Source organism: Prionailurus bengalensis, chromosome A1, assembly GCF_016509475.1.
Source record: "Prionailurus bengalensis isolate Pbe53 chromosome A1, Fcat_Pben_1.1_paternal_pri, whole genome shotgun sequence".
Classification (NCBI taxonomy): Eukaryota; Metazoa; Chordata; class Mammalia; order Carnivora; family Felidae; genus Prionailurus; species Prionailurus bengalensis.
The window spans coordinates 82,647,855-82,662,552 of NC_057343.1; the positions used below are offsets into that span (position 1 = coordinate 82,647,855).

Consider the following 14,698-nt stretch of genomic DNA (forward strand, 5'->3'; position numbering starts at 1 on the left):
TTGTATCAGTGACTCAAGGTATAGAAATTCTAGGAATTTGTTGTAAAAATATAATAAATCAAAAGTGTCATTTTTATAATTAAAAACAATAATAACAAAATAGCACTAGAGCTAAAAAAGTTTATTATTTACTCAAGAGAAAGCATGCTATAATTTAGTAGTTTACAGGATTTGGTAGCCAAGTTTAAAGGTAAGATGAAATGAATTTATGAAAAAGTGATTGATGTTTTCAGAGTCTGTAAATAATTTCAGTGTCATGTCCACATGTCCATGACTTGAGCTTATTTGAGCGGAAGTATTAGTATGACCACAATTAAAGTTCTCAATAATTTCTCGTAAAAATTAATAGTCCTTTATGTGTCATAGGGTAGAGTTATAACTATTTAATTTCAAGAATTTGTTTGAGGAAGGAACCAGAAATGAATGAAGGGGTGTTTGTTGTTCACACACAGACTGTGTGGCAGGTTATTTGTCTGAAGTTTGAAATCCATAAAAGAATCATTTTTTGAGATCTTTTAGGGAAAATGGGAAACATTAGCAAAGCATCAGAAATGTCTGTCTTGGTTCTGAAAATACTAGAAAAGCATGTATTTATCAACATTGAATTCTTTTTCTCCCCTGGAACAATAGAAGTTCAGCAGTGAAATGAGTTATTAAAATAACAGATTAACTATCTTGCTAGGCACTACTGAGATTGGGTAATCATTTATTTATTTTTAAGGTGGTAACGCTTACCTAAGTTGTATTAAAGCTGTAACAAAGGGGCACTTGGGCGGAGCATCCATCAGACTCTTGATTTCGACTCAGGTCATGACCTTGAGATTTGTGGTATCAAGTCCCCGCCTCTGCACTGGCCTCTGCACTGACCGGGAGTACCCTGCTTGGGATTGTCTCCCTCCCTCTCTCTCTGCCCCTCCCCACCCCACCTCATGCGCATGCGCGCGTGCACTCTCACGCTCTAAATAAACATTAAAAAAAATTGTAATATAAAGTTGGGTAATTTAGACAGCACATTGTCACTTATCCTAACAAGTTAGGGGAAAAAGTGAAACATTGTAGGTAAATAAATTCTCTGTGACATTACAAACTGATGTATAGAAAAATGTATTGAAATTGAACAGTTTCCTGACTTTATAACCAGAATATTGAGGTAGAATGTAGTTTTTTCTTGGTGACTTTTGATGGGCAGGTTTCCCTGCTGTCCTCCAATAGTGGTATTTTTGGTGTCTACGGAAAGGTGTAGCTCAGTCCTCACCAGACTCCCTGGGCTGCTAGTCTTTTCCAGGTTCTTGTGCTGGTTTTTCAGAAGCTCTGTTTTATCTCCACTTTCTATTGGCTGTCATTTTTGGTTTGGAATTTTCTGCCTAGATAAGCCACACTCTCATTTTTTCTGCATCTGATCTGCTTTGCCTGGGAAACCAGAATAAACTTGTTAGAATTGGGATTACTAGTAAAACTGAGGTATAGATACTTGTTTTAGTAAACACTTTAATGATTAGTTTATATTAATATTTTGTTTTCTTTAATTTTTTTAATGTTTATGTCTGAGAGAAAGAGAGAGAGCACAAGCAGGGAAGGGGCAGAAGGAGAGGGAGACACAGAATCCGAAGCAGGCCCCAGGCTCTGAGCTGTCAGCAAAGAGCCTGACACGGGACTTGAACCCACAAACTGAGATCGTGACCTGAGCCCAAGTTGGACGCTTAACTGACTGAGCCACCCAGGCACCCCTGATATTTTGTTTTCTTTAAACTGTAAGTCTTGTGTAAATGATAGGTTTGGTTTTTTTCTTTTTTTTTTTTTTTCTTAAATGTTTATTTTGGAGAAAGAGAGCACACAGGAGAGCATGTGGGGGAGGGGTGGAGAGAATCCCAAGCAGGCTCAGCACTGTCAGCACAGAGCCCAGCTCAGGGGCTCAAACCCATGGACCGTGAGATAATGACCTGAGCTGAAATCAAGTGTCAGATGCTTAACTGACTGAGCCACCCCGTGTTTTTTCTTTTTTGACGTAACTACTGGTGCCCAGAGATCTAGTTGCCAGGTTCAGTGGTGTTTTTAGGGTGTGTCTCTCTTGCTTGTCTTGTGTTTTATTACCTCTTCCTTCTTTGCTCTGTATTTCCTACCTTTGGAGTCATTGCTTCGTTGTGACCTTGCTAACACCTGTAGCAGCTTGTACCTGCTCCTTGATGACTCTGTCCACTGGAAGATGCAGTCCTGTCCTTCGAGTGTGATCTGGGCACCGCAGCCGCAGCACCCCCTGCTGCCTGCACCAAAGCCTTCACCTCATCACGGCCAGGGTCCTGTGTGTGCTTCACTTGCTGGGGTAGTCATACAGGTGCTTGGGCTCTTCCTGAAGAGAGGAAGAGAAGGAGGCTGAATTTGGGAGATAGAAAGTGTTTGAACATTTAGTAAAACCCTAGTGATCCAGACATGGTTGTGTTTTGTGATTTTCTTTTTCTGTGTTTGACATCTTGTTAGCATTAAACTGTGACTTTGGAAATTTGGCAGAATTCCAAACGATTTTGGAAAGAAAACAGTACAGTAAGCTAGTAGCAGCTCAGACAGTTTTATTTCAGAAATGACGTGGAGCGTGTTTCCTCCAGGCAGTTCACTGATCTGTGATAGGGGAGTTGATGGTGTTTTCTGGCCTTAAATACTTGGATCCTCTTTTTTTTTTTTTTTTTTCTTTTCTTTGTTAAGAGAGAGAGCATGAGCAGGGGAGAGGAGCAGAGAGAGAGAGAGTCTTAAGCAGGCTCCACACTCAGCATGGAGCCCATTGCAGGGCTCGATCTCTTGACTCTGGGATCATGACCTGAGCCGAATTCAAGAGTTGGTTGCTTAACCGACTAGCCACTCAGGTGCCCCAATACATGGATCTCCTTAAGTAGAATTGGTTTTTGTCTTTGGCACATTGTAGATTTAATAGATACACGAAGCTGAGTTTTCTTTCAAAAAATTGCCTTTAATTTCAATGTAACCTTTAGTCTCAAGTCTTTACCAGGCCTTATACTTTAACATTTAGTATTCGATTTTAATCCAGGTGTAATGAATAGTTCAGGTATTAATATTTATCTAGGAAAAATAACATCTTCAAAAAAGTGATAGTTTTTTGGATGTAATTATTTAATACTTTAACTCTGATCTCAATAGTAACGAATCATTGTTCAACTATATGTAGCAATAAATCTCTTTTTCAGCTGAAGATGTGTGTCTAAAATGCAAGCTCAGCTGAGCAGGAACCTTAGGACGGCCTTGCCCTGCCCTCTAAAACTGGATCATGAAGGTGCTGGGAAGAAATTACTTCTGGGTGTTGCTTCCACTGCTTCGCTTGATGGCAGATGCTGCGGAACATGAAGAGGTGGCAAAACATGCCATCAAATTGCACCGAGGGAAAGGGGCGGCCATCACTCAGAGGAAGCAGTGGGTCCTCGATGGTTGCAGGAAGCTCTCCGGGCTTCTTCGCCAAAAGACTGTGGTTCTTAACAAACTGAAAAGTGCAATCAGAGCAGTAGAAAAAGACGTTAGCCTGTCAGATGAAGAGAAGCTGTTTCAGGTGCATACGTTTGAAATTTTCCAAAAAGAGCTGAATGAAAGTGAAAATTCAGTGTTCCAGGCCATCTATGGACTGCAGAGAGCCCTGCAAGGAGATTACAGAGATGTTGTGAACATGAAGGAGAGCAGCAGGCAGCGCCTGGAGGCACTGAGAGAGGCTGCGATTAAGGTCAGTCCCGTCCCACCCTACGCCAAGGAGCAGGTCAAGTAGAGGTCAAGGGAGAAGGCAGCTGGTGCTGATGCTTCAGCAGGTGTAGTCTGGCAGGGGCATCCATTCTCAGCAGTGCACATGTGGATTTCCCCTCCTTGTACACCGTATCTTAGCACAGTTGCATTTCACCACTTCTGGGAGTGCCAATGCTTTTCTGTGTTGAGATCACAAGGTAATTATACTAGTTACTCAAGTTATCCCAATAAGCTGATGTGTATGAAGTATGTGGTAAATATACTTGTAACTGCAGTCAACATTTTGAGTTTCTGACAAGAATGCCTTTTGGTGTGAAGGTTGGCTGTCTTTAATGCCCATCTACTGAAAACAAAAATACTAAAATTAGTTTTAATATATACTTTTGAAATAAGGATCGTGATGAAATACACTTTTAAAATGAGATAAAACTATTACTATACCAGATGTGATATTATTTATATATATATTTTTTATGTTTATTTTTAGAGACAGAGACAGAACACAAGCAGGGGAGGGCAGAGAGAGAGGGAGACAGAATCTGAAGCAGGCTCCAGGCTCCGAGCTGTCAGCACAGAGCCCGACACGGGGCTCTAACTCACGAACCATGAGATCATGACCTGAGCCAAAGTCGGATGCTTAACCGACTGAGCCACCCAGGCGTCCCTAAACTCCTTTGTTTTAAAGAATAGTGGTATTGATTTGAGGTAGTTTTACGATAAAATAGAGAACTAACATGCATTGAGTGATGTTGATCCAAATATGTATGCTTTCTACATGCAGTTTTTGCCTCACATTTCAGGCTAGGTTCTGGGAGGTCACAGCTATAAGAGAGGGGTTGGGTGGTGTTGCCTAGAGAGAGGTCTGTCAAACAGCTACACTTCTCCTTGGGACTGCCTTGCTGCTTCTCTGTTCTAGCTATGCCCCACCCCTTTAAAGTATGAACATATACTTTAATAGTAAGGATGTTGATTTGATTGATAGCTTGAGTTTAAATATGATGGTATAAAATGCAGCGGTATTATTGACACCATCCATCAGTTTTCCAAGTAATGCTGTCAGATTCTTCTGGAACAGTTTTTCCTCTGTAACTTGGAATTTGTGTGTATCCTACTTAGAAATTTTTAGCTCAAGAATCAAGTATCACAGGTGTTTTTAGAGTACAGCTGGACCTCCATACACAGTAGGCATGATGTCTGGAATAAAATCTGTTCAGTGAGGATTGTGTATGAATAGCTGACCTTCAGAATTTATCAACAGTAGTAGATTACGTTTGATGACACGTGCATACAAATAGGCTTCCCTAAACATTTTGCTAAGCTCCATCATGTTTGGGTGATACAGGACACCTGACCTTCTCTCCTTGACTGGAGCTAGCATTACACGTTTATAAATGTATTTGACAGCGAGAGCATGTTGGCTTGCATGGTCCGGCCAGGCCAGGCACCTGAATGAAGTCCTGGTGTGGCCTATTTCTTAATAAACCCCACACTTCATTTCTCACCAATAAACAGGAAGAGACAGAATATGTGGAACTTCTGGCAGCAGAAAAACACCAAGTTGAAGCCCTCAAAAATATGCAACATCAAAACAAAAGTTTATCCATGCTTGATGAAATTCTTGAAGATGTGAGAAAAGCAGCCGATCGCCTAGAGGAAGAGATGGAAGAACATGCTTTTGATGACAATAAATCAGTAAGTAGCATTCCAGAACAATCTCCGCTTTGCTCGGGCTGCTTGCCGAAAGAAAGTATGGTGGAATTTATCGGCTGTTTTCCGTGTGGACTGACGATGGAGATAAAACCAAACGCTTTCGTATCCCAGAGAACGATTTGGTTCCGTTACACAGAAGTACACTATACACCTGTCGTTTTGCCTTATGTTCTTGTCAGTGCCCCCCAGGGGCTCATGTCTGTGCCCTGCTTCCGTGTTCAGGTGGATTGAGACTCTGGGCTCCAGAAAGCGTGCCCTGGGATAGTCAGGTGTCGGTGCTGTTCTGCCCGGGGGAGCCATATGCTCCTGAGAGGAATCGTGTCTGAGGCAGGCATTCGGACTCCCCACTTGCTGTGACGTGTTTAGATTCTCTGGGAAGGACGAGATGAGTGCCGAAAACGGACTGTGAGTCCTGAGGACTCAGAAAAGGATGCGGCAATTAGAGCAAAGGCGAGTGCAGTTCGGGGCGGATGAACACTGAGCGAGGCTGTCCTGAGCGTGTCCGTGGTGCCAGGGGAGGACACGGGGCTGTCTTTTGAAGGTGGTGCTCTTTCTTCACTGCTTACCGAGTGCTCGTGCGTCAGGGTGTCAGGCTGTCGCTGCCGCAGCTTTTCCAGTGCAGCTCCACCGCTGTTGGCTCAGGGTCCCTGTGGGTCCCACGGGTGAGGGCTTGGCCCAGCACTGCACCCTCCGCTCCAGGCACTGATAATGGGCTCTGGGTTTTCACCTCGGAGGGTCCCACGACCCCTCCTCAGGCTCTTAGAACCCAGGAAGACCATCTGTTTGCCAGGTTACCAGGTCGCTGCAAAGGGTGCAGTCAGAAACAGCTGGGTAGAAGAGGTGAAAGCATGTGCGCAGGGCACTGCGTCCTGTCCGGGCCCGCTGCCCTCCTGGCGGGGCGCGTCCATGTGTCGGGCAACCGGAAGCTCCCCGAACCCCGTGCTCCAAGCATGTCCTGGAGCTGCCTTGTGCAGGCTCGCGATTCGCTTCACCTCCGGCCCCTCCCCGCCCCAAGGTCACGTGGCTGCTGTCCCTGGTGGCCAGCCTCATCCTGCAGTCATCTAGTGGCTTTCTGAACGTCACCTTGCTGGCACAAACTCAGGAGAGGCCGCGAAGAGCTTGTCGGGTGTACCCGTTGCTCCTTATGCTTGGGGAGGCCACGCTGGTTCGGGGGCTGCGGGCCAGGAAGGGGGGTGAAGACCAAACGTATGTTTCTTGTTACAGATCGTACCCTAAATCGTTAAAGTGGGTGTCTGGATGTAATAGAAATCCTAAACGCCTTCATTCTCAGATAGCCCTTGTAACTGAAGCAGCTTTCCTGATTTGTGCTAATGAACATCTGTGGACCTTTCATCATACCTGACAGAGTGCTAGAAATACTTCTATTGCTCTTCTGTACAGAATTTACGCTCTAAAAATTGAACTTGAAAACATTTCATGGGTTTAATTTCATGATGTTGGTTATTTTTACAGGTGAAAGGGGTCAATTTTGAGGCAGTTCTCAGAGTGGAGGAAGAAGACGCCAATTCCAAACAAAACCTCACAAAGCGGGAAGCGGAGGATGATTTGGGTCTTAGCATGCTGATCGACTCCCAGAACAACCGCTATATCTTGACCAAGCCCAGAGACGCGACAATTCCACGTGCAGATCGCCACTTCCTAAAGGTAGTCTGTCTGCTTGCTCCCCTCTTGAAGTCCCCTCTCCCACCTTCCCACTTCCAGGTACTAATGTAAAGTAAGCTTTATTTTCTGAGCCTCGTATTAGGATGCATGACCTTCCTCCTAACAGAGAGATTCTACTAGAATTTCCTATATTTTCCATGACTTGAAACACTTTCTCTTAATTTTTAATTTTTTCCGAAAAGAACAAGGCATTTTAATACTTAGAATGAAAATTAATGTTGTTTTTGAGAATTTGGAAGCCTTTTTGAAGTCAGGAGTCCCTACAGTGGGCTCAAGCTTTGTCACTAACACGGAACATCTGATGAGGTGGAGAAGCTTTGGCTAAGGTATCATCTGTGTAGACACGGGTACAGGATGAGATCCGGCTCCTCCAGAGGTGACTGACATTCCAGACCGAGTTAGCCACACATCTGCTCCCTCTGAGGCAGCAAGTCTAATAAGAGGATGTGGAGTTATGTAAAGATTCGCAATCGACTATGTTCTGGTTGGAGATCACTGTTTGGGTTTGGACCAGAGTGGGTAACAGCTGTAGGAGTGGCCAGTGTGGCCTGCTCGGAAGGCTAGTGGGGTCTGGACACCCTGTCGGGGCTCCAGCAGCATTCCCGAAGCCACAGCTTGTGCTGGTCTTAAAGAGGGGGGCAGCGCAGGCCGAGAGGAAGGACGCTCCCAGTGGCTGATTACTGTACCAATAAACTCAAAGCAGGAAGATCAGCCCAGGGATAGCCTTCCTTTTTTACCACCAAAGTGGAAACTGGGAGGGGCCTAATCTGCAGAACGTCTGCTTTGTCCAGTAATCAACCCTTTTCTTGCCAACTGTTACCTTAAATTTTTGTGTTTATATCTGGTTTATTCTCCATTAGGACATTGTTACCATAGGAATGCTGTCTTTACCTTGTGGCTGGCTGTGCACGACGATAGGGTTGCCCACAATGTTTGGTTATATTGTTTGTGGCGTACTTCTGGGGCCTTCAGGACTGAACAGTATTAAGGTAAGAGCAACTGTTTTAGTATCTGTTTAACAAAATAGTAAAGAAATGCTCATGAAGACCTAAAAGTTTTGAACTTGAATTAATAAAGATAGCATTTCCTTATAAACCATATTAAAGAAGATGCTCTTTAGAGTTTATAAGAAATTCCTAAGTCATAAGAAAGTAATTTTGTTAGTGAATGGATGACTTAACTAGAGAAGAAATCCCGTTTATGTCTTTATTTTTTTAATTAAAAAAAAGTTTTTTAAATGTTTATTTTTTTGAGAGAGACAGAGAGCATGAGCAGGGGAGGGGCAGAGAGAGAGGGAGACACAGAATCTGAAGCAGACTCCAGGCTCCGAGCTGTCAGCACAGATCCTGACACGGGGATTAAACTTGTGAACTGCGAGATCATGACCTGAGGGGAAGCTGGCCACTTAACCAACTGAGCCACCCAGGGTGCGACAACCCCCCACTCTGTTCATGTCTTTAAACTGTTAGTTTTAAAAATTCTGTTTCCAGTAATAATGATGGATTATGTTATTCAGACACTGAAAGCAACAAAAAATGCTGGGTTAAATGTATAATTTAAAATTTTTTAAAACATTGCACAGCTGGTAAAGTAGTGGGGATTTTCAAGCCTAAATGTAGGATAATGTGAAAACCCCAGGACGTAGTGAGTGCTGAGGCTATTGGCTGAACAGAGTGAAGTGACTTTCATCCTATATCGATGGCACTTGTTGGCAGTGAGGAACAGTTCCAAAGCTTTTGTGGGCTCCAAGATGTGTCCTGTAAATACGCACAGTTCAGACGAAATGAAGAGATTGGCAAGAATAGGTGATGTGTCATATATCCAACACAGAAGCAGTGGTGTAGGTACTGGGAAACACACACGGGAGTCCTGGCACTTCCTAGTTGGGTACGACAGGAGCAGACGGATGGGGGGAGGTGTGGGCATCTGCTCGCAGCCTCACCCTCCTGCTGACGGGCACACCTTGTACCGGGCAGGAAACATCATCATCTCTAACTGAACTCAACAACACGTTCAACTGGCAGGGGCTACCGGCTGAAAGCCCAGGACCTTAGTGAGCAGGTGACCACTGACTGACATGGGGTGGGGGGTGCTCTTGTGGGCTGGGCTCAACCTGGTGGGGTGGTCTCTGGGAAACACTGTTTTAATTCAATTTTCTGAATTCATAATCTCCATACAGTTGAGAACAAAATGGTGTAAGTACAAAAAATTTTAAGTTGTAGGTGGAGAATCTCTGTCTTGTCCTGTCCCATCCCTCCCTTTCCAGAGTATTTATGAACAATAGCAAATACAAACGTATTTTCCTTTTTTCTTCAGAGCAAAGGTTGCTTATAAGCCAAGAATTCAGGCTGAATAATAATAGAGGCTGAGTAAGGTAATAAATACAACTGGAGGCTACCAATATTATAGTTCCTAACAAATTTGCTGTATCTTGGTAAATAACATAATTACAGTAAACCAGGATGAAGACCCAAGAGCATATTAGCCAAAACGGGAGGTGGTTAATGGAGGAAGTGTGACTCTACCAAAATATTTACTTTTTCCTAGTAGGAAGTTAATAGGCTTCTGTGTTACGTTGAGAAGTGCAGATTTAGGTATGTGACTTTCAAGTCATGAGTTTCAGCCTCATTTTAAAAAGGGAAGAAAAATAAAAGCAGTGAGGAAGTATAAAAACCAGGAGACGAAGGAGTAAGAGAAATCTTCTGTTATCACAATGAATATAAGTGGAATAAACTTGCCTGTGGAAAGATACAGGTTTGCAGATGATGTTAGGAAAAAGATATACAATAAGCAAGGTTCAAAGAGAACAAAATGAGTAAGTGAGGAGGCAGATGCCAGCAAATGGAGGGCAGGGCCTGTCCTCTCAGTGGCTGACAGGGTGCATGTGCGTCCCTGCACAGCAGCTTGGTGCCTGGACATGGTGGAGATCTGCTTGCTCTCTTCTTTCAGATGCTGAGTTCATGGCTCAGTGGAAACCATGAATGTAGATGATCTAGGGAGTACCAAATATAACCGTGTAAACAGTATTCTCTGCCATAACATAAAAGCATAAAAACAAACAGCAAATAAAGGACCAGAACCAACACAGCGCACAAAAACGCTGTATACCAGAACCTGTGGGATGTGGCCAATTCGGTTCTCAGGAAAGAAGTTTGTACACATAGTCATGCACAGGCCCGTGCTGGCAGGCCAAAGGAAAGTGGGGCATCTTGATTAAAATGTCCAGCTCAGGTTCAGGTTCAGTGCCTCCCCATCCTCCAGAGAAAGTGAAGGAAGGAGGTAATGAAGAGCGTAGCCTGGAAACAGGTGAATTCGTGAGCTAGTTCTCAGAAAAAGAGATAAAAACAGTCCTTCAGCTAATCAAGAAAAAGGAAAAAAAAAAAAAAAAAACGTATAATCAGGAAGTTCAAGCTATGTCAGGGATAGAGGACATTCAGAGAACTAGTTTTAAAAAAAATACTGTTGTTTTTTTTTTAGGATAGTTCCACTGAGTATGTTAGTACAAGATTGTTCCTTGAAGTATGCTTCATTTGTTAGATACATTAAATTGTGTGGTTTTAAAATTTTGTTCCCAGTCTGTTGTGCAGGTGGAAACCTTAGGAGAGGTTGGCGTGTTCTTTACTCTGTTTCTTGTTGGCCTAGAGTTCTCTCCAGAAAGGCTGAGAAAGGTAAGGGCCTCACCAAGCTGTGTTATTGCCCCCAATTTAAACATCATATGGTTTTAATTTATTTACTTTGTGTTTGTTCATGATTGGACTATCAAGTTAAGTATTTTAGAACAGAATATTCTTTTTATTTTTGGAATATAAATTCTAAAAGATAAAAAATACTAGAAAATGCAAATTCAATGAATGAGTAAAATTAGCTTTCATGTAGCTAATTCCAGAAAATGTCTGAGAAATGATATGTTTGAAATTTAACATGTGGGGGTCCCTCCAAAAAGGTCCAAAACTGTTAGAGGCTGAACTATCTCAGGGATTGAATGTTTGTGTAAAATGAAAATATGTAAAAGACTTGTAGCAGTTAGGACCACGTGTATGAAGAAGTGTGAAACTAAGGGAAGCAACAGTTGCCTTCTAAATTTGTTTGCTTCTAGAACTATTACTTGGAATACTGGAGTATTGCAGAAATGAAAATAGCTGGAGTAAGTTGGAAGTGAGTTAATTAAAAGCTGTGTTTTTGGACGGACACCTCACAAAAGAGGAGAGTTGGTCACAAAGCCGGTGGGAGGGCAGGGACAGAAGGGCAGGGAGGGTGACAGCAGTGCTGGTGGATCCCAGGCCATGCCGGCAGGTGGCTCTGGAGTCAGTGTGAGGGCTGGTCAGACAGCAGAGCGGCCTCGCACAATGACGACCCTTCCCTTGGTGGAGCTGCCCTGGGTCTCCATCCCTAGGAAAGAATGAAGTACAAGGTTTTTCATTAACCCTCGAATAGTCTTCAGCTTCTCGTTGTAGCATTTTTATGAAAGCGGAGGGGCAGCCTGGGTGTCTGACGGTTACACTGTCACAGCTCTTGAAAGGTATCATGCAGCCATAAAAGACATGACAAGATCCGAGATAGCAAAGAGAAGTACATTGAGGCGCTGGCCTTAGTTTACCTTGTTACTCTTTGACCTCTCTTTTCTTCTCTTTTTTTCTGTTGGAAGCTCTGTTTGTCCACCTCCCGGTTACCATCACTTCCTTTAAACACTTCTCCAGATGTGCCTCCTCACGAAGCATTCTGAGTCCCTTTAGTGTTTTCTCAGGCACTTTTGTGTCTTTTTACGTGCTTCTGGCCTGACCTCCATGTGTTAAGTTCCAGACCCAGAGTTTAAAGGACCCTGCTCTCCTCCGCGAGCTGCGCTTGGGGCTGTGCCATGCCGGCAGCATAGCCAGGACCTGTAGCCGTGCGAGGAGCCGGGGACCTGTGGACGGGAAGGTCATCGTCCACGGCCGTCCCCGCTCCTTGCTCCGCGCAGGCTCCTCTGGGCTTCCATGTGTGTTTAGTTGAGCGAGGCTGGCAGCTGATAGTGGCGGTTGCCTGTGGCTTGGGACAGAGAGGGGCAGAGTTTGGGTTCTGCATTGACCAGCCTTGTGGTCTCAGCAGAGTATCTCACGCCTTGGACGTTGGGGTCCTCGTCTACATGGCCGGGTTTGTTCTGGCTTAAACTGCTGTAATTTATATTTTTCACCACTCTAGCATTCACTGTTCAATGAGAACTTCATCCAGAGTCATGTGAACAGAGTTTTAACCTGTATGAAACTGCACGCTGTTGCTGGTGTGGTGCTGACTTGTAGGGCTTTGGGGTTTTATGCTGACGGGGGCTTACATTTGTGCCTGGCGATGCAGCCTTAGGAGGGCTTGGCAAGGAGGGGGTGTGTGCGTGTCAGGGAGAGAGTGTGCTGTGGTCTGAGAAGTGGAAGGAACCTTCCTGGGGACCCAGCACCTGTTTAGTGACTTTGGGGTGAGCTGGGGCCCTTCTGACATGAATCCCTCACTCGTCAGCTCCCTGTGACAGGCTTGCAGGAGGACGGCAGCCTCGCCCTTTTTAGGCCCCTGGGCTCAGACTGCAGATTTAACCATGCCTAATAAACTACGCTAGCAAGTGACAAATCTGTGTTTCTCCAGCATAAATAGCGAGCAGGGCGTCAGAGCAGCCTGAAGTGACCGGTGCCATCGTGGACTTCCATGTGCCCCTCATGACGGAAAGTCATTCAGTGGGTTTTGAAATAATAATTGCTGGAAGGCCCTCTTGGATCCTCTGGGAAATCCCTAAAAGTCTGAGTGGAAACAGTTCAGAACACCAAGGTCTAGGAACTACTTAATTGTTGGCGCTGAGAACAGCCACAGTCATTTCTTCTGATGGCGCGTCCTGTTGGGTGTGTGCACCCCTGCCTCGCTGTGCTCTAGCTCCCCTTATGCTGCCGGCTCAGCTTTCATGTGCTAGCTCCCCGTTTCTGTCTCTGCCTGGGAGTTGTGTTTTCTCCTCTTTTTCTCCTTTTTTCTTTTTAACATTTGCTTTTTTGAGAGAGAGCTCAAGTGAGAGGGGGAGGGAAGGGAGAGAGAGAGAATCCCAAGCAGGCTCCACACTGTCAGCAGGGAGCCTAACTCGGGGCTCAATCCCGTGAACCATGAGCTGAGATCAAGAGTCAGAGAAACTCAACTGACTGAGCCGCCCAGGCACCCCCTCTTCCCCTTTTCTCCTTATTTGTTCCCTCACTAAACCCTTGCTCCAGACGCTGGTGGCTACTGACTATGAGGTGGTATACACAGCCCTGTGGCCCTCCCTTGTGGGACTGCAGGTCTGGGATTTCAGAAGGATGTGTAGGGTTGTGGACAGAAGTCCTGGGACAAGAGCTGAGGAAAATGGAGTTCGGGAGGGGGTGCAGCTGTGGTGCAGATGCGTGGGGACCAGGTTGCTGTGAATTCTGACACGGGGAGTTGCCTGGGACCCTGCTGAGCAGCAGGATCTGATACGTGTGGCTGGAGAGCCCGTGTTTCTGGGAGCCCCAGGTGGTCCAGATGCCCCATGCGGAGCAAAGATCTGTGGGCACTGCCCGCATTTCCCACCCTCGTTTGCTGCACACTGTGCTTCTTGGGCTAATAGATCCCAGCCCTCCTGACCAAGGTTTGGTAGCGACCTCAGAAATCTTTAGTCTGGCCTTTGAAAGTCTACAGATGTAGAAGGCAGAGTAGAGAGACGGTTACTTCCCCAAGGTGCTCAACCAATAATGGGGTCAGTCCCGAGCTCCGGGATCCCTTGTGGGCAGAAAAACCCCTAATGCTGCTTATAGGAGTGGCTACCCTAAAACCTGGGAACCTTAAAATTCAGCATGCTGGCCTCCCCAGGAGCTGTGCCTAGGTCTGCAGGTGCACCCTGGCCCTCCCGCTGCTCCTGGCTATGACACAGGAAGAGGGGGAGCCATTGGAAGGCCATTAAACCACAACAGCCATCGCCACTCCCAGGTGCCAGAAGCAGGGATCAGGGAATCTGAACCTTGGAGAAGCAGCCTTGGGGCCTAACCTCTCTCTGGAAGGCAAGCACAGAGCCTGGGTTGGCCAGAGACACGTGGCAGAAGACAGAGTGGCTCTGTGTGGAAGGCTGAGTCTTCAGTTCGTTTGCCTCTGTCAGCATCCCACCATTTGACTCGGGACTTGGTGGTGTCGGGAGGATCTTGTAACTTGTTCCTGAAGTTGGAAGCTTCTGTTATGGACAAGCAGGCTGGCAGCTGGTTATGGCTGTGGGCGGCCAGGGTGTGTGTGTGCCCATTTGGCCACAGTAGGAAGTCGGTGCCCAGCCTTAGGAACAGCCTCCTGGCTGCCCTGATTCCTGAAGACAGTGTTGTGATTTTGAAAGAGGTGTTCCTTTTTATCAGGAAGGAGAGCAGGGGAGGAAAAAGATCACATCCTTCAGAGCACCCGAAGACACAGATGAGGCTTGCCAGCCAGTGGGGCCCACAACGTTTGCCTCTGAGCTTCTGTGCCAAGCCCTGCACCCCTTGCCCCCCTCTGGGCCCCCTTGCGCTCTTGCCAAGAGGGCCTGGCTGCGCAAGTTGGTTTTGTCCAAGAGGGTGTAAGGTGAGAAGAAAAT

General features: G+C 45.6%; 1 protein-coding gene across 12 annotated transcripts in view; it reads left to right on the forward strand.

The window, feature by feature from the left end:
• TMCO3 (transmembrane and coiled-coil domains 3) overlaps window positions 1-14,698 on the forward strand; it is a 50,953-nt gene that overhangs the window by 5,617 nt on the left and 30,638 nt on the right. For 6 of the 12 annotated variants that reach the window (XM_043583457.1, XM_043583363.1, XM_043583406.1 and 3 more), the window contains exons 3-7: window positions 3,195-3,718; window positions 5,248-5,427; window positions 6,919-7,110; window positions 7,989-8,117; window positions 10,704-10,796. In XM_043583457.1, the coding sequence (XP_043439392.1) occupies window positions 3,275-3,718; window positions 5,248-5,427; window positions 6,919-7,110; window positions 7,989-8,117; window positions 10,704-10,796 (1,038 nt within the window). In that variant the 5' untranslated portion in view covers window positions 3,195-3,274. Of the gene's footprint in view, window positions 1-143; window positions 1,752-3,194; window positions 3,719-5,247; window positions 5,428-6,918; window positions 7,111-7,988; window positions 8,118-10,703; window positions 10,797-14,698 lie in introns of those variants that run through there. The other 6 variants (XM_043583388.1, XM_043583398.1, XM_043583441.1 and 3 more) reach the window with 4 other exon arrangements.